This window comes from Salmo trutta, chromosome 15 (genome assembly GCF_901001165.1).
Source record: "Salmo trutta chromosome 15, fSalTru1.1, whole genome shotgun sequence".
In the NCBI taxonomy this organism is placed as follows: Eukaryota; Metazoa; Chordata; class Actinopteri; order Salmoniformes; family Salmonidae; genus Salmo; species Salmo trutta.
Window position 1 is genome coordinate 15,609,353 of NC_042971.1, and position 20,115 is coordinate 15,629,467.

At 41.0% G+C, this 20,115-nt stretch overlaps 3 protein-coding genes across 5 annotated transcripts in view; all 3 read right to left on the reverse strand.

The window, feature by feature from the left end:
* Positions 1 to 878: 878 nt before the first annotated feature.
* LOC115148544 (prolyl 4-hydroxylase subunit alpha-1-like) lies at positions 879 to 3,910 on the reverse strand. The gene is made up of 8 exons (XM_029690513.1): positions 3,722 to 3,910; positions 3,561 to 3,631; positions 3,187 to 3,286; positions 3,013 to 3,063; positions 2,881 to 2,940; positions 2,711 to 2,779; positions 2,238 to 2,334; positions 879 to 1,303 (listed from the first exon to the last, which is right to left on the reverse strand). The coding sequence occupies exons 3-8, from the start codon at positions 3,232 to 3,234 to the stop codon at positions 1,233 to 1,235; spliced, it is 396 nt and encodes a 131-aa protein (XP_029546373.1). The 5' UTR covers positions 3,235 to 3,286; positions 3,561 to 3,631; positions 3,722 to 3,910; the 3' UTR covers positions 879 to 1,232.
* A 159-nt stretch (positions 3,911 to 4,069) lies between these two features.
* Positions 4,070 to 13,931, reverse strand: LOC115149632 (prolyl 4-hydroxylase subunit alpha-2-like). Its single transcript, XM_029692583.1, has 6 exons — positions 13,727 to 13,931; positions 13,455 to 13,551; positions 12,790 to 12,947; positions 10,784 to 10,915; positions 4,509 to 4,748; positions 4,070 to 4,299 (listed from the first exon to the last, which is right to left on the reverse strand). The coding sequence occupies exons 1-6, from the start codon at positions 13,815 to 13,817 to the stop codon at positions 4,070 to 4,072; spliced, it is 948 nt and encodes a 315-aa protein (XP_029548443.1). The 5' UTR covers positions 13,818 to 13,931.
* Positions 13,932 to 17,316: 3,385 nt separating this feature from the next.
* Positions 17,317 to 20,115, reverse strand: part of LOC115148545 (prolyl 4-hydroxylase subunit alpha-2) — a 40,104-nt gene continuing 37,305 nt past the window's right edge. For all 3 annotated transcript variants that reach the window (XM_029690517.1, XM_029690516.1, XM_029690515.1), the window contains one exon: positions 17,317 to 17,833. In XM_029690517.1, the coding sequence (XP_029546377.1) occupies positions 17,763 to 17,833 (71 nt within the window). In that variant the 3' untranslated portion in view covers positions 17,317 to 17,762. The remainder of the gene's footprint in view (positions 17,834 to 20,115) is intronic.

A 20,115-nucleotide genomic window follows, 5' to 3' on the forward strand; every position in this document is an offset into this window, starting at 1 on the left:
TTTGAAATCTGATTGATTGATTGCTTCTGTGGACAGGTGTCTTTTTTACAGGTAACAAGCTGCGGTTAGGAGCACTCCCTTTAAGAGTGTGCTCCTAATCTCAGCTCGTTACCTGTATAAAAGACACCTGGGAGCCAGAAATCTTTCTGATTGAGAAGGGGTCAAATACTTATTTCCCTCATTAAAATGCAAATCAATTTATAACATTTTTGACATGCATTTTTCTGTATATTTTAGTTGTTATTCTAAATAAACCTACCATTAAAATTATAGACTGATCCTTTCTTTATCAGTGGGCAAAAGTACAAAATCAGCAGGGGATCAAATACTTTTTCCCCCCACGGTATAGCATCTCTGAATTCAGCCTTTACCTGCACATAAATGCATCACTGGGACATTGTGCTCCTTTTGTAACCTGGTCCAAAATCTGTTAGTGCTCTTGTTAACTCCATTGCTGTCATTGTCATGCCAAAAATTCCATTAGGCATGAGAGCAGAAACAGACTGGCACAAAGGCAACCCATTTTGTGGAACAAATTAAGCAAGGCAACTATAGATATGTGTGGGAAATGATGGATTGAAAAATTGAAAATCAGAATTGACCTCATATCTTAGTGGATTAGATATGAAAAAAACATTATCTGGGTTTACACAGCACATATGACATCAGAAAACGGAACTTTTCAGGCTTTATAGTAGCACTTCCTCTTCATTTAGTTTTGATCTCTTCTATCCTCCCTTTGTTTATCTGTGTGCACACAAGTGTACGTCAATGCGTGGGTGATTGCCTGTGCGTGTGTATATGTTTGTGTGTATGTGCTGCAGATGAATTGGATGCTAAAATTAAAATGTTCTGTAGTATCTATAGAGGAACAGTGATTTGTGGTCCAAATATTTTATTTTGTATTTTAAATTTATAATGCAGATCTTGCAGAGATGTTGAGACACGTTTCAATGTTTGTCAAATCAATCACGTAAACTACTCTATGGACTACCCGCTAACAATATAATGCTCGACAAATACTGTAAAAAAAAATGCCACACTGGTCAAATGCCAGCTTGGTATTGTTGGCATCTTGTCCTGCTTCACTGCACAAACACTTGAAAGGTGCTTTTGTGTGATTCAGTGGGTCCCTCCCCTAGGTGGCCAGCTGAGGCCAAGGAGAGTAACAATGGTCAAATGTGCAGGAATGTGTAGGTAAACTGAGGGGAGAATCCATCCTGGCTCCAGTCTCAGTCCATCTCGGACAAAGAGCATCTTCTCCTGAACTCCTGTCCATGGGCCCGCACCCATTTATTGGCAACTAAAACCAGGGAAGAAATAAGAGTCAAGTTCTGTGCATTTCATTTTTTTAATCTCTAATTTACCCATTACATTATTTAATTATCTTATCACTACATACCATTTCCTTTTATTATGTACTGATCAGCTGATAGGTTGTTTTCCCATCTGACTGTAATGCTGATGTTATGGCTCAAGTTTTCTCGGTACCCTACTGCTTTAAAGTGCCAACAATGCACTCTACTTGTGTCTTGGCAAATTATTATACCGGTTTCTTATATTACAGATTTTATTTGAATACATTTGTTTTGATTAATACATCTCAATATGTTTTTTAATGATTATTTTTATATTATATGGATTATTATGTCTTCATTTCAATAAAATTGTAATAATAAGTGATGAGATTTTGTCTTTTGTCATTACAAAAAACAGTTTTCGAACTTTTTTGATGTAATTGTCCATACTATGAGGCATAGTGTCACGACTTCCGCCGAAGTCGGCTCCTCTCCTTGTTCGGGCGGCATTCGACGGTCGACGTCACCAGCTTTCAGGCCATCGCCGCTCCATTTTTCATTTATCCATTTGTTTTGTCTTGTTCCCTGCACACCTGGTTTGCATTCCCCAATCACACTACATGCATTTATTCCTCTGTTCCCCCTCATGTCTTTGTGTGCGATTGTTTCGTGTTATGTTTGACTTGCTATTTCTGGTGTGCGTTTATTCCCGTGTTTTATTTCACGAGGTATGTTTATTTGCTTGTACATATTATTGTGACTGTTTGCGCGTTTTGTACTTTGGCATATTGGCTGGAGGTTTTCGACGCAGTGGCGTCCGTCTGTTGGTTTCTCCTGCCTAAATAAAGTGTGCGCCTGTTCACAATGCTCTGCTCTCCAACCCCTGACTCCGCTCCCAGTATGCACACCATTGACACATAGGTTTTGATGGGAACTTACCCCATTTATTGCCAACAAATACAGGGCATGCAGCGTGTAAGGTCCTAGCGTCCTCCTCTCCATTCTGCAAAAGGTTGTACCACAGCACCGCTGAACCCTGTAGCAGATTACACAGGTAACAATGAGTTCACGGATATACCTCAATCCAGATCTACAAGCACTACTCACATGTTTTACTGGCTTAGGGCAGAGATGCACAGCTCCAGTGCTCATTAAGGACCACCTATAGTGTATGAGACTGATTTCTACCTGAGAAACAAGGTCCATGCACTGTCCTGCCAATCAGTAACATTAATCAACCAGTTCAGGGCCAGGGAAAACCATAAAGCAGCAGAACTGCGGCCTGAGTTGTGCATCGCTGGCTTTTGGACAATGCACATGGACACCTATAGTGTTTAACGTTGCTGTCACTACCCATATAACCATGAATGATGAGGATGATGATGATGATGATTAGTCAGTTTTGACTGTACCTTGTACGGTCGTAGAGCAGCTCCTATATCAGGGAACACAGTCGATCCACCCACTTCCACATCACTCATCTGACATGGATCAGAAGAGGGAGACATTATGTACAACACAGTCACATGTTTCATTACTGTGTCACATTTTAACCAGAGATATCGATATACAGCAGTCTTACATAGATTAAGATCGTTGCGATCCTGCCACCCCTCGTCGTGTAGTCTGTGTCATTGTTCAGCTGTGGAGCATAAGAATATTACTTAATATGATTGCTGAACAAATACCATTATGAAATTATTTTAATGCTTACCTTGTAGTCAAAGTGTGGTTCATATTGGCCCCCAATCCCATAATTTGCAACCTGAAAAAAATCTGGCATTTGAGACATTTAAAAAAATTCAACACCCTAATCCCTTAAACCTAGCCGTATCCTCCAGCCAACACCCAGGTTTAACCCTGAGCTCTGCCTCTAGTTGTCGCCTACCTGGAGCATCTCTGCTGCCTCCATGTCCAGCCCAGTCAGATCAGCCATTCTCTGGGTAACACGGGAGATGGCAGGGTTGTCCTCGTCAGCCAGCCATGCACTGGCCACACCACACAAAAGGTTTAGATAAAGTCACATAAGGTCAGAGGATATCACAGAATCTTTGGTCTATGATCGATCCTGATTGTCAAGCTTTACAAGTGGAACTTGCAAAAATAGAGAATGTATAGAAAAAAAAACGGAGGAAGGCTTTATTGTGTATAAGTAGCTATTCAAATAGAAGTTACACATTACATCCTGTCTGCTTAATGCATAGTGGAAGTCAATACACTAATAAAAATGCACTATTTCATAACAACATAAAAACAACCAACCTTTTAGCCACACGGGTTTCAGCTGAAAATCTTTCTCCTGTCACATGGTCTGACACCTTTGCTCTGTGAAGCTTGGTCACAACGCACGACACAAAATGGAGTCCAAAAAATAAAGACACTTGTGAATATATTCTTAGTAGTTTAAAATCAAGCTACAGTACCTTTGATCTGGACAGATGTTTTATGGTCTCAATCTCCCTTTCAGATACAAGGTCATGATATCGTATTATTAGTGGATGGTCCCATTCCTGCTCTTCTTTTATAGGGGCATAGATGAGTCGAGGGTTGCCTCTACCAGTGCTGTACCTGCACCGCAATGTCCTCTGTCTCCTCGGGGTCTGACCATCACAGAGACAGCATATTTTATTTATACACTCACAAGACAGGTAGACAATGAGTACAGAATTCATGGGAAAGTTCATGTTGGCAGCTCAGAACCAACTCTTGTGTGAACGCTGAACTATGGCCAGCTTTGTTACGGATGTTAAGGACAGACTGTTCATTTACATTCATAGTATGTCGCTATTTGTTATTGAGTACGAGGGACTTGCCATTTTGATGCCCTCCCCTCTGCAAAGAGATTCGTATGAGGTTTTGCTTGCTGGTTTGATTAGTGTTAAGATGTCCACTGGTGCATCTGAGGGCAATGAGGGTGTTTGTGTCTGACTCCCACACCGGATGCTCTCTCTCAGGGTTCTGTAGTAGGCCAGGTGCACCATGGTCTGCATGCAACTGGGGTCTAAGGGGAGGAAGTATTTTGACAGACACACACTGTTATGAAGCACATCTTAGCTAACTCTCATACTTGAGTCCAGATATCAAATTAACATGGTAAAATACTTCACAGGAATTTGGGCTTACTCTCTGGAGATGAATGATCACTGTATTGTTTTTGAAACCATTGCATAAGAGAAACAAATGCACCTTTATGTAACAAAGGCCACATACCCAGTTCCTGCAACTGTTGCGTTAGCTCCAATGCTAGAGGCAGATTACCCATCTGAAAGGCTAGGGGACCCAGGTAGGTCAGAACCTCTCTCCTGGTCACCAGGGCTGGGATGCCATCCTCCAGCTGCCTGAAGGTCTCCTGGAGCCAGAGCAGGGCATACTGGAACTTGTTGTTCTGCAGGGCCACCATGGCAACGTGGAAGGACTCATCTGGATCCAAGGGCGCCACATTTACCTGGCCTGTAATGCAAAGCAAATAATGCTACATTTTATTTGTACAGCACTTTTAATTTAAGACAGAAATCAAAAAGCTCTGAACACAGCAACAACCTTAAAAATGTATAAAAAATGTAATGTTTTTTATTTCAAAGGATATTGGTCAGATACTGTACAAGAAACACAGACTATTGGAGGCAGCATCAGACTAAATGGCAGGACTTTAAAAACGTAACCCCTGTAGATCTACCCTCTCAGATCACAGATCGTAAAATGTATTATTTAGCTATTTGATTTAGAATTGTAGGACCCTATAGGTATAAAAAAAAATTACACAAAATAGATTTGATAAAATATTGAATTTGGTCCCACCTGTTTTGAGCCCCACATTTGGGGGGGCTTGCTTGTTTTGCATGTTATTTTGGCAGTAATACGTGTCACATATCAGTTTGCAAACAATGTAAATAATAATCTATATATCATTGAGTTAACCTCTCTGGGAAATGTGGGACGCTAGCGTGAACAGCCAGTGAAATAGCAGGGCGCCAAATTCAAAACAACAAAAATCTCATAATTAAAATTCCTCAAACATTCAAGTATTTTACACCATTTTAAAGATGAATTTCTCATTAATCCAACCACAGTGTCTGATTTCAAAAAGGCTTTACGGAGAAAGCATACCTTGCAATTATGTTAGGTCAGCGCCTAATCACAAGAAAACATACAGCCATTTTCCAGCCAAAGAGAGGAGTCACAAAAAGCATAAATAGAGATAAAATTAATCACTGACCTTTGATGATCTTCATCAGATGGCACTCATAGGACTTCATGTTACACAATACATGTATGTTTTGTTCGATAAAGGTCATATGTATATCCAAAAATCTCAGTTTACATTGGCGCATTATGTTCAGTAATGTTTTGCCTCCAAAACATCCAGTGATTTTGCAGGGAGCCACATCAATTTACAGAAATACTCATCATAAATGTTGATATAAGGTACAAGTGTTTTACATAAAGCTAGACTTCTCCTTAATGCAACCGCTGTGTCAGATTTCAAAACATCTTTACGTCAAAAGCACACCATGCCATAATCTGAGTACAGCGCTCAGACACCAAAACAAGCCATAAAGATATCTGCCATGTTGTGGAGTCAACAGAAGTCAGAAATAGCGTTATAAATATTCACTTACCTTTGATGATCTTCATCGGAATGCACTCCCAGGAATCCCAGTTCCACAATAAATGTTTGTTTTGTTCGATAAAGTTCATCTTTATGTCCAAATACCTCCATTTTGTTCGCGCGTTTAGTCCAGCATTCCAAATTCAAAGCGTGCGCGTTTAGTCCAGACAAAAAGTCAAAATAGTTCCATTACGGTTCGTAGAAACATGTCAAACGATGTATAGAATCAATCTTTAGGATGTTTTTATCATAAATCTTCAATAATATTCCAACCGGACAATTCCTTTGTCTTCAGAAAGGAAAGGGAAGGGAATGTGGCTTGCACTCATGGCTGCGCGCGAGACTGAGCTCATGGCCTACTGCCAGACACCTGATACAATCAGCTCTTATTCTCTTCCCATTCACAGTAGAAGTCTGAAACAATGTTCTAAAGACTGTTGACATCTAGTGGAAGCCTTAGGAAGTGGAATATGACCCCACAGACACTGTATATTGTATAGGCAATCACTTGAAAACTACAAACCTCAGATTTCCCACTTCCTGGTTCGATTTCTTCTCAGGTTCGATTTCTTCTCTGCCATATGAGTTCTGTTATACTCACAGACATCCTTCAAACAGTTTTAGAAACTTCAGAGTGTTTTCTATCCAACTATTTATATGCATATTCTAGCTTTTGGGCCTGAGTAGCAGGCAGTTTACTCTGGGCACCTCATTCATCCAAGCTACTCAATACTGCCCCCCTTTCCCAAAGAAGTTAATAAAGCCTCATACAAACATGGTCTCTTTTTTGTTTTCTTGAGAAAGGCAGCTCCAAAATGCAGATGTTTCAGCCTAGCTCAGTGCTTTCTGTGGTGGTGGGGCAAGCCGGCAGAAAATACGGAGAGTTGCGCCGTGATTGGCTCAGAGTTCTGTCACTCATGGGGAGTTTACGTCACTGCCAAGCGTAAGAAGAGACCTTGAACATTCTAGCCCTTCGGGTTCTGCAATAGAGTTACATTAGAAGTGCCCATCCAAGAAGGCTCAAGGTCATTGGCCACAGATAAAATGACGTCAAATCACGTTATATGTACAGTAGCTTTGATTGGACTGACCATGTCAACATCTTACTTTCACAATCTTAGCTAGCAGTCATCATCATGAATCAAGTCAATCTGCTGGCAAATCCTTTTTAATCCTTGTCATATGAAGAGAAATAATGAAGAGAAATTATAGATAAAATGTATCGGTGCTCATCGGCCATTGGACAAAAACATTACACAACAAGTTGGAAATCGCAAATTCAACAGTGACAGTGACTGTGTGGTCCCAAATCTGGGATTAAGGGGCTCTTTTCCAAATTAAAAATGATAAACATTCAACATTGGCCCCGTTGTCAATGAAGCATGATTTGTGCCACGCTCAAAACAACTGTTCACCTCGGAACTGCAAAGTGTTGAACTCACTGAAGTCAAGTGAACTGGGAAGTCGGGAATAAACGAGCTCCGACTGGGAAAATACGTTTTGAATGGTCATCCAACTTGGATTTGTAAATCCGTCCTCCAGTTGTTTTGGAAGCAACATAAATCCAGAGAATGCCAGACTTTGATGACAAAATTTGCCCCACGAAGGACAGGCACGCCAACTTCCTGTTCAAGACCAAAAATGTATTGTAGATATGTATACTGTTGCTAAGAAAGTAGTACTAAGTGTATGTTGAGTAGTAAGATGTTAGTAGATAATAATTTGGTATATTTAACCCTCTTAATTTCGCCGACTGTTCTACTGTAGCCTATAACCTGTTTTAGAGAAATACAATCATCAAATATAGTAAGCTTTATAAATTTTTTTGCTAAAAATGTGGGGCTCAAAACAGGTGGGGCTCTGCCCTGAATGATTGGTCGCCACTGGTGACATATTAGTTTGTAGCTCACATGGTTCGGATTTTACAGACGATTTCATGACGATTTTCTTGTCCGGGTTCTCTCATGTAGGAAAAAGTCGCTTTCACAAGCCCCCATGTAATTGAATAGGAGCTAACTTTATTTCAGAGTAAGGAAGGGATTGAGGTGCAGCCACTAGAAGAAATGGCAAGTCTCCAACATACCGTAATTTCCGGACTATAAGCCGCTGCTACTTTTTTCCCAGGCTTTGAACCTCGCGGCTTAAACAATGACGCAGCTAATATATGGATTTTTCCCGCTTTCAAATGTATTTATTTTTTAAAACACATTCTGTGACGTGCTCAGTTTTTTGCCGGCATGAAGCTTTCATTAGACCAATGAAATTGCCGAACGGGTTAAGGTCAAACAACTTTTTTGTTTACTGTTTAGATTAAATCGAGCGCGCCCAAACTTCCCATCATTCTGATTACGGTAGTCATTTTGTCACCCTCATCATGGCAAAGACACGGAGAAATGCATATGATGCAGCTTTCAAGTTGAAGGCGATTGATCTGGCTGTTGGAAAAGGAAATAGAGCTGCTGCACGGGAGCTTGGTCTGGAGCAATGGTAGGCTACTGTTTACTGCTAATTTTTTATTTTTTGTTTTCAAGCTGTGTTTCATTAAAGCCTATTTATTTTTGTTACAAGCCGTGTTTCGTTAAAGCCTGTGTAAAGTTAATTTGTTTCAATGTACCGGTAGGCACCTGCGGCTTATAGACATGTGCGGCTTATTTATGTTCAAAATAATACTTTTTTTTTAAATTCAGTGGGTGCGGCTTATATTCAGGTGCGCTTAATAGTCCGGAAATTACCGTAAACACACTGCGAGCTATTCAATATTCTAAATTATGTCACCGTGTGATAAACGGGTGCATCAATCGACTCTAGGGGGTTTTAACATAGAACCACATTAGACGAAGACCAGTAGGTAAAAAGGAGTCTTTAGCCCACACTGAAGGCTGTGATTGTCTGGGCGGAGGGGAAGCTCGTTCCACAGCTGGGGGCAGAAAGGGCAGAATGCTAGGTCACCCATCATTTTTAAGTGGGTTTTATGGACAGACAGTCTATGATCTATGAGCTGCAGTAATGTTTGGGGACGAGGGCAGTGTTGCCATGTTTAGGGTTTTCCTGCACATTTGGCTTCTTTGAAAATGATTTTGCAGGTGAAAATGTATTTGTCTATTTCTAAGTTGAAATATATATTTCACTGTGACCTGCTGCTACTGACTGTCAGGCAGTGAGGCAGGCTGCTGCTGAGTGAGTGGTGGGGAGGGCCGTAGGGGTGTGTGTGTTTTGAGAGAGCACTACGAGTCAAATGAGCAAGACGAGAGAGCAGCACTCGTGCATGTTGTGACAACTTTTTACCAGTTGTAGGTAGACTATTTATCGTTTGTCATCATTGAGACAAATATTTGAAACATATTTTCCATAAAACATATTAATACGCGAGAACTGATGCACATCAAGAAATAATGGAGACAGAGCACTGGAAAATGACTTTGGGCGCACTAGAGCTCATTACATAAATTCACTAGGAGGTGGTTTAAACTGCATTCTAATGTTGACTGCTTAAAGAAAACGGTGGTTCTTTTTGATACAATTAATATGTTGAAATTACAATATCACTGGAGTCATTGCAAATCAATTTGTGCCACTTGTGTGGCCTACTTGGAGCTTACAAACCCATTTAATAATAAATAGATTCTTAAATTCTAAGAGTCCTGTTTAAGTACTATTTTAGTATTTTGATACTTTGGGCAATTGATAAGCATTAAAAACTTTGTGGATGGGGCCTCCCGAGTGGCGCAGTGGTCTAAGACACTGCATTGTGGTGTAAGACACTGCATTGCTACAGATGCTGGTTCGACACCCATGCCGGCCTTGACCGGGAAACCCATGAGGCGACGCACAATTGGCCCAGCGTCGTCCGGGTTGGGGAGGGTTTGGCCGGCAGGGATGTCCTTATCCCATCGCGCTGTAGCGACTCTTGTGGCGGGCCAGGCGCATGCACGCTGACACGGTCACCAGGTGTATGGTGTTTCCTCCGACACGTTGGTGCGGCTGGCTTCCGGGTTAAGCGTGCATTGTGTCAAGAAGCAGTGTTACGGGAGTTGCAGCGATGAGACAAGACAATTGGATATGACGAAAAGGGGGTAATACATAAATAAATAAAAATTGTGGATGTATACAATTTGTATGTATAAAATGTATAATAGTAATGTTTTAAATGACTAAAATCGTTTAATTTTGTATACATTTATTTAAAATTGCATCATGCTGCTTCTGGGGGGATTCTGGTAAGATGCAGGCAAAGTCAGCTGAATTCCGGTCGGAAACGGTCCGATGTACTGGGGCCGATTATGGGCAGACATTCATTTTGATTCCGGGCCAAGTAGCCTTGTGTTATTATGCATTTATTCATGGAGATGTTTAGTTAATTTAATTGGAAATGATCAAAGCTCTATCGCAATTGTCGATCATTTGGTGCCTGTCTGTCTGTGCGAGTTTGTTTTGTTCCTCAAACCTACCAGCGTGTTTCCCCTTGCTCCTGCCGTGTCTATTTTCCTGTTTTGTCCTTTCTGCCAGCCCTGACCCTGAGCCTGCCTGCCGTCTGGTACCTTTGCCTGCCCTTGTTCGAATTAATACACTTTCCTTACTTCGACATTGTCTGCACCTGGGTCTTACCTTCAAACGTGATAAGCCCAATGTTACATTCAAGGAAATATACTACTAAAATGACTCTTTTTTTTTGCCCAATAAAGCTAAATAATGATTCATCTTACAGAAAATTTCAAGCAATTGTGACCATTAAATGATCCATTTAGGTATATTGCTATCAGGAGAAAATGACTCTGAAAAGGACTATTCATAGGAGGCTTAAATTGCAATGGTCTGATTTACCAGAGTGATTATTTACCAAATGTTCCTAGACGTACAGTTCCCAGTTTAGTCTCACCTGACACATCCACTGTAATGATTTGCAGTTGTCTGTATATTTCCTGTAGACGTACAAGACCCAGTGCAACCCCATCCACGTCCTTCTCACTGGGGAGCCGCTGGGAGACCAATGATACATTAGTCAGGAAATCTAGATTTATGGAAAGGTTTAAACACGGCAGGGAAAAATGGAACAAGAGTTAATGGACACTGGGTCTAGTCACTTTTAACACGTTCATATCCAAGCATACATAACAGATTTAGTAATGGAGTTGTGTATGGTTCAATAAGCCTGCGTCCAAAATGCCACACTGTTCCCTAGTACACTACCTTTGACCAGAGCCCTAAAGTAGTGCACTATATTAGGAATATGGGGCCATTTGGGACATAACTTGGGTCTTGTAGTCACACTTAATATGCCCAAGCATAACTGGTTTAGTAAGGGTCTTGTGTAAGCTTGAGTAAGTTTGAACAAGGTTATTTAAGACTCACTTATACAACCAATAATTGGTGAACATACAGTTGAAGTCGGAAGTTTAGCCGACTTAGCCAAATACATTTAAACTCAGGTTTTCACAACTCCTGACATTTAATCCTATTAAAAATGTCCTGTCTTAGGTCAGTTAGGATCACCACTTCATTTTAAGAATGTGAAATGTCAGAATAATAGCAGAGAGAATGATTTATTTCAGCTTGTATTTCTTTCATCACATTCCCAGTGGGTCAGAAGTTTACATACACTCAATTAGTATTTGGTAGCATTGCCTTTAAATTGTTTGACTTGGGTAAAACGTTTTGGGTAGCCTTCCACAAGCTTGTCACAATAAGTTGGGGGAATTTCAGCCCATTCCTCCTGACAAGAGCTAGTGTAACTGAGTCAGGTTTGTAGGCCTCCTTAATCGCACACACTTTTTCAGTTCTGCCCACACATTTTCTATAGGATTGAGGTCAGGGCTTTGTGATGGCTACTCCAATACCTTGACTTTGTTGTCCTTAAGCCATTTTGCCACAACTTTGGAAATATGCTTGGGGCCATTGTACATTTGGAAGACCCATTTGCGACCAAGCTTTAACTTCCTGACTGATGTCTTGAGATGTTGCTTCAATATATAGACATAATTTTCCTTACACATGATGCCATCTATTTTGTGAAGTGCACCAGTTCCTCCTGCAGCAAAGTACCCCCACAACATGATGCTCCCACCCCCGTGCTTCACGGTTGGGATGGTGTTCTTCGGCTTGCAAGCATCCCCCTTTTTCCTCCAAACATAACGATGGTCATTATGGCCAAACAGTTATATTTTTGTTTCATCAGACCAGAGGACATTTCTCCGAAAAGTACGATCTTTGTCCCCATGTGCAGTTGCAAACCGTAGTCTGGCTTTTTTATGGCGGTTTTGGAGCAGTGGCTTCTTCCTTGCAGAGCTTCCTTTATGTTGATATAGGACTCGTTTTACTGTGGATATAGATACTTTTGTACCTGTTTCCTCCAGCATCTTCACAAGGTCCTTTGCTGTTGTTCTGGGATTTCTCTAGGAGACAGAACGCATCTCCTTCCTGAGCAGTATGATGGCTGCATGGTCCCATGGTGTTTATACTTGCGTACTATTGTTTGTACAGATGAATGTGGTACCTTCAGGCGTTTGGAAATTGATCCCAAGGATGAACCAGACTTGTGGAGGCTTACAATTTTATTTCTGAGGTCTTGGCTGATTTCTTTTGATTTTCCCATGATGTCAAGCAAAGAGGCACTGAGTTTGAAGGTAGGCCTTGAAATACATCCAATTGACTCAAATGATAGTGTATGTAAGTGTATGTAAACTTCCGACTTCAACTGTATCTGCATCATCAATCCATAAAAACATGACGTTGTATTAACACGCGCACACTGAAAACAAAGATCATCCCTCCTAAATTCAAGGCTCAAATCAACAACAGAAGTGTGTATATCAAGCAGATAGATACTATGTGGATACTGTATACATCTAATGATGTTGATTCAAATTCAAGATATTAGATCACTACCTTCAATATATGAAGAACATGTCTTGGTAACTTGTTCCACCATGTTCCACTCCAGCCTCAGTCTTCGCACCAGCTTGTATGCAGTGAAAGGGTTGCTGATGTGTTTTTCCAGATCCTCTGGGAAGTCTCCAGAGGCATTTTCACAGGCTTCAACAACACTGTGTTGGATTATTAGAAAATATGATTAACTGAAAGCCCATTTCTAAGACCAGCAGCAGAGTATGTAGGAGTTATGGCACCAGAGGCCACAAAAAAAAAGAGAAAATACATTCTGTTTTGAAAAACCAAGTAACTCCTAGATTACGGTTGAAAATGTTCATTTTCTTTCAACAGCCACATACTGTATCTACATGTCCACCTACCCTGGTGAAGGACAGAATGGGGCCGAAACCACACATTCAAAATTTACATTTTCTTTATCATAATATGAAGATTTCCGACAGAAATCTAGGACTATTCCGTTTTTTTTCTTTATTTCCAAGAAGATCAATAAAACAATAAAAACGAATTCCAACTCTCTTTTTACAGGACTTAGACTTCATGACTGTGCCAAAAGATATCACTTTTAAGTTCAATCAGAAGTACCCAGTTTCCCTCAATGGATAGATGAGGTTAATTGCTGAATGTTATGTGACAAAGTGGACATTTCCCATTAACCCACTCACCTGTTAAATCTGTCAATGCATTGTTTTTGCGCTGTGATGTAATCTCTGAGGCTCTGTATGAGGCTCCGCTCCATGACAAGCAGTTCCATCATGTGATCTGTCAGGAAAGGGAAAATAACATTCCCAATGAATATCATCTGACGCTCATAGACACAGAGGTGCACATACACTAATAGCGAATCATCTTAAATCACAAATCTGTGAATGACCTCATTCCTGACTATAAAATATTGATTCAGTTAATGTGCATCTAAAAAGTAATATAACTTTACCTGTAGAGGAGTAGAACTCAGTCTCTTCAGCACAGAAAGTCCAGCCTATCAACAATAATAAAATCACACGTCGAAGACAATTTGCTTCCATTTCCTGGCCAGTCACACAGCTCTTGCCCTATTTCAGTAAAACTCCACATATACCCAATGTATATGTTATATATACATTAAGGTATACCCAATGTTGATGTTGAACCAGCAAATACAATCGTATTCTTCTCAGATTCCAAGATGAGAGTCCAAAGAAGAAATGATGTGGTAAAATACAACTACTACGCTCTGAAAGACACTACTCCAAAGTCAGTCTAGAAGCCAAACATGTCCACGTCAATGAGTCTGGTCAAACCCTTACATCTTGAGTCACCTGCACCTCCAGTTTTCATAAAGCACAGTCATGGCAAATAGAGGATCTTTTCATTCGCACTAATCTCAATTGAGTAACCTACTGTACAGTTTAAGGCCACAGATTACAACACTAGTAAGAGCGTGCTAGCCACATTGTCTTACAAATGCTGTAAACAAGAGATAGACAGAGGTAGTAAAGTGCCAGGAAGTTGTGCAAAACCATGTAGGCGCTAAACCCCTACTACTGTAACTCCCTGTTGGCGTATGTGTCATAACACCTAAGTAGAAATGCATTTAGTTTAATCCTTTAAACATGGCTTCATTTATGGTGAAACACCAGAAGACATAAAGCCATGCTTAGCAACATGAATCATAGGCTGAGTCCCTCTTACACAAACTCTTCAACTCTCTTACCCAACACATTTCTTCTGTTAGGGTGTCATCTGTTTGTCTCAAATGAACCACAAAGTGCACCCTCATCAACATACAAACCTGTCATGAGAGGATCTCTAGGGAATTTTGACAGCAATTTGACATAATATCCAAACAAGGCTAAGGGAGCGGTAGAGAGAAAGGTATTTATGAGTGTGGACGGACAGTAAATTAGACTTGTGCGGTGACATGAACTTTCCTGCGTTCAGTCAATACTAAAATAAAAGCACATGGTAAGATGGCCCACGGTCATAGTAGGTTAAGGGCAAGTTATGGAACAAGACAGCTTGGAGATATCATGGCAGAGAGGAGGGAATGAGACCTTTACCTGTAGGCCCACAGCTGATCTCATCTACGGTACATGGGTTCCCAAAGACACTGAGTGTACAAAACATTAGGAACACCTGCTCTTTCCATGACATAGACTGACCAGGTGAATCCAGGTGAAAGCTATGATCCCTTGTTGATGTCATTTCTAATTCAAATGAAAATCAGTGTAGATGAAGGGGAGGAGACAGGTTAAAGAAGGATTTTTAAGCCTTGAGACAATTGAGAAAATAATTGTGTATGTGTGCCATTCAGAGGGTGAATCGGCAAAACAAAAGATTTAAGTGGTTTTGAATGGGGTATGGCAGCAGGTGCCAGGCGCACCGGTTTGAGTGTGTCAAGAACTGCAACACTGCTGGGTTTTTAATGCTCAAAAGTTTCCCGTGTGTATCAAGAATGGTCCACCACCCAAAGGACATCCAGCCAACTTGACACAACTGTGGGAAGCATTGGAGTCAACACGGGCCAACATCCCTGTGGAAGGCTTTCGTCACCTTGCAGAGTCCATGCCCTGACGAATTGAGGCTGTTCTGAGGGCAAAGGGGGGTGCAACTCAATATTAGGAAGGTGGAAATGGAAAATGTTGACACCAACATTACTGTAATGAGTTACAGGGTAAAGGCTGAGATGTTACCAAATCGCAGTCTGCTCGGAAATGAGTCCCTGTCCATGAGCTCTTGTCCGACCATTCTCGAACAGTGTTTTAAATAATCAATATGACATGCGGCAAAACACTCAATGTTTTCAGTGTGGTGCGTAAAAGGCTTCACATTTTAATAGTGAATGTCTGACTGACTTTCGCAAAGTGAGAGGCCGTGTTTGAAAGCGTCAAAACCGTGATGTAGCATGGGCAAATTGTGACTGACTGATCTACAAATAATATTGAATAGTTATTTTATAGGTGATTTGACTATTCAGCCTTGACTTGCCTTTAAAGTCGACTGCAATGTTGAACGTGCCCATAGAGTTTGGTCCCGTTCCCCTGCTCAGACATTGCATCCATCCACCAACAGTTGCGTACCAAGTCATCAACTCTGCTGTTGGACACCACATTGCTATAACATATGATTCTTAAAATACCTATCCAGTCGTTGTAAGATCTGGCATTTATCATCAACGCCTGGGCAGAGGAACACGCCCCATGTGTGTAGGAAAAATGGCACCCTCATCACCGCTTTGCTACAATTCTCTGTCGGGAACAGTTGGGATGTGTTAATCTGGAAAACATGTCATCCTTACTAGGTGGTGATGATGGCATGGCTTTACATTTATTTATTTTTTTATTTATCTAGGCAAGTGAGAGAAGAACAAATTCTTATTTACAACGACGGCCTACACCGGCCAAACCCAGACGACGCTGAGCCAATTGTGTGCCGCCCTATGGGACTCCCAATCACGCCCGGTTACACACATGAATGGCTTTTCTCAATGGTGGTGGTGATGACATTATGAAACAGTAATGTTACACAACCTTGTTCACAAGGTTACAATATAGGCCTTCCAATCTAGCCTGGTGTCATATCTGTTTGACAATGACTGACAAGGAGTTGGCATAATAGCACAAACAGACTGACCCTCAGTCAGCTGCCCATCAGCTAGTGGCTAACTCCTGAAGTGGTTTATATCTGATGATGACTACTGTAATTTCCGGACTATTGAGCGCACCTGAATATAAGCCGCACCCACTGAATAATTTTGTATTTTTTTTTACATAAATAAGCCGCACATGTCTATAAGCCGCAGGTGCCTACCGGTATATTGAAACAAATTAACTTTACACAGGCTTTAACGAAACACAGCTTGTAACAAAAAATAAAAAATGAGCAGTAAGCTTTAGTTGTCTTTTTGCACTGAGTCAATTCCTCACGCTGCTGTTTCCAACGTCTTATCATCGACTCATTAAGACCATGCTCCCGTGCAGCAGCTCCATTTCCTTTTCCAACAGCCAGATCAATCGCCTTCAACTTGAAAGCTGCATCATGTGCATTTCTCCGTGTCTTTGCCATGATGAGGGTGACAAAATGACTACCGTAATCAGAATGATGGGAAGTTTGAGAGCGCTTGATTTAATCTAAACAGTAAAAAAAAAAGTTGTTTGACCTTAACCCGTTCGGCAATTTCATTGGTCTAATGAAAGCTTCATGCCGCCAAAAAACTGAGCACGTCACAGAATGTGTTTTTTTGGAGAAAAAAAAATTGAAAGCGTGAAAAATCCATATATTAGCCGCGTCATTGTTTAAGCCGCGAGGTTCAAAGCCTGGGAAAAAGATTGCGGCTTATAGTCGGTAGTCCTTTTTTCGTGCACTTAGATCATGCAGGCAGCATTGATGGGATTCATCAGGCAGTCAGATATAAATCATGAGCCTTAGCCAATTTTAGGCTAATTTAGAAAAATGTAATCATAAAATAGGTTAGGTCTAGGCAAAACCACATAACAACTTAAATTTGACAGAGCCGGGAAAGAGAGAACAGCCATCACAACAATAATCAAATACACTGTTTATTCTGCTCCACATTTTCCATCTTTTAAAAATGTCACAATCATACAGTGTAATAATTTAAGCAGTCTATAAATACAAACGTAAATGGACAGGAATAGATGAAGCAGTATGTTCTGATAGGGTTGTGCAGTCAGTATGTGGTTATGCATAAGTCATTTTTGTATGAAACATCTGAATGCTAAAACAAACATGTAAACAAAACAAGAAATCAGATACTTTAATGCTACATATCCATTTCTCTTTATCTGCATAGTTACTGCAGACTCCCAAGCTTCAGATCATTGTTAAAAGCCATAATGGATACCACAGTAGGTAGGTAGGTATGTGTGTATGTGTGTGTGTGTGTGTGTGTGTGTGTGTTCAATCAAAAGTTCAGGCACTGCAGGTGGAGTGTACTCCTCCAGCCAGGGGTCAGGGGTGAGAGGTCAAGTTCAGTCCACTTCTGTCAGGCCACATGGCCTCCTGAACTCCTGACCTCGCTCGTGGATCCATTTGTTGGACACTGGGAACAGATACATAAAAACAAAAAAAAGAAGTACAGTATGTCAATGTCTGTCTCAATTATCTCCAATGTGTGAGATTAGGGCTCGGTTAAAACCTACAACTACCAGGAAGACTCCACGCACAGGTAGATGCTCCCTATTCCCAAATTACAGTGCCTTCAGAAAGTATTCATACCACTTGACTTATTCTACATTTTCTTGTGTTATAGCCTAAAATCCAAATGGATAAAACATTTAAAATCTCACCCATCTACACACAATACTCCATAATGACAACCTGAAAACATGTTTTTAGAAATTCTGGCGAAGTTATTGAAAATGAAATATCTTATTTACATAAGTATTCACACCCCTGAGTCAATATTTTGTGGAAGCATCTTTGGCAGCAATTACAGCTGAGAGTCTTTCTGGGTAAGTCTGTAAGAGCTTTCCACACCTGGATTGTGCAACATTTGCCCATTTATTCTTTTCAAAATTCTTCGAGTTCTGTCAAATTGATTGTTGATCAATCCTAGACAATAGTTTTCAGTATACTGAACAAAAATATAAAAACGCAACATGCAACAATTTCAAAGGTTTTACTGAGTTACAGGTCATATAATTAAATTAAATCAATTGAAATACATTTATTAGGCCCTAATCTATGGATTTCACGTGACTGGGAATAGAGACATGCATCTACCTGATCCCTACCTTTAAAAAAAGGTAGGGATCAGAAAACCAGTCAGTATCTGGCATGACCATAATTTGCTTCATGCAGCGTAGAGTTGATCAGGCTGTTGATTGTGGCATTGGAATGTTGTCCCACTCCTCTTCAACGGCTGTGCGAAGTTGCTGGATATTGGCGGGAACTGGAACATGCTATTGTACACGTCGATCCAGAGCATCACAAACATGTTCAAAGGGTGACATGTCTGCTGGCCACGGAAGAACTGGGACATTTTCAGCTTCCAGGTATTTTGTACAGATCCTTGCAACATGGGGCCGTGTATTATCATGCTGAAACATGAGGTGATGGCGTCGGATGAACGGCACGACAATGGGCCTCAGGATCTCGTTATGGTATCTCTGTGCATTCAAATTGCCATCGATAAAATGCAATTGTGTTTGTTGTACGTAGCTTATGCCTGCCCATACCATATCCCCACCGCCACCATGGGGCACTCTGTTCACAACGTTGACATCAGCAAACTGCTCTCCCACATTACGCCATACACTGCTATCTCTACAGTTGAAACTGGGATTAATCCGTGAAGGGCACACTTCTCCAGTGTGCCAGTGGCCATCGAAGAAGAACATTTACCCACTGAAGTCGGTTACGACGCCAAACTGCAGTCAGGTCAAGACCCTGGCGAGGATGACGAGCATGCAGATGAGCTTCCCTGAGACGTTTTCTGACATTTCTTGCAAAAATTCTTCAGATGTGCAAACCCACAGTTTCATCAGCTGTCCGGGTGGCTGGTCTCAGATGATCCGTCAAGTGAAGAAGCCGGATGTGGAGGTCCTGGCCTGGTTACATATGGTCTGCGATTGTGAGGCCGCTTCGAAGTACTGCCAAATTCTCTAAAACAATGTTGGAGGCAGTTTATGGTAGAGAAATTAGCATTCAATTCTTTGGCAACAGCTCTGGTGGACATTCCTGCAGTCAGCATCCCAATGGAACACTACCTCAAAACTTTGTCATCTGTGGCATTGTGTTGTGTGACAAAGCTGCACATTTTAGAGTGGCCTTTTATTGTCCCAAGCACAAGGTGCACTTGTGTAATGACCATGCTGTTTAATCAGCTTCTTGACATGGCACACCTGTCACGTGAATGAATTATCTTGGCAAAGGAGAAATGCTCACTAACAGGTATGTAAACAAATTTGTGCACAACATTTGAGAGAAATAAGCTTTTTGTGCATATGGAACATTTCTGCTATCTTTGATTTCAGCTCATGAAACATGGGACCAAAACTTTACATGTTGCTTTAACATTTTTTGTTCAGTGTAAATTTAAGTCAAAACTGTAACTCAGCCACTCAGGAACATTCACTGTCTTCTTGGTGAGCAACTCCAGTGTAGATTTGTCCTTGTGTTTTAGGTTCCTCAGAGCACGCGTTTGCGGACATATTCAATCTCTCCCTATCCTAGTCTGCTGTCCCCACTTGCTTCAAGATGTCTACCATTATTCATGTACCCAAGAAAGCAAAGGTAACTGAACTAATTAACTAAATCGCCCCGTAGCACTCACTTCTGTAATCATGAAGTGCTTTGAAAGGCTACTTAAGGATCATATCA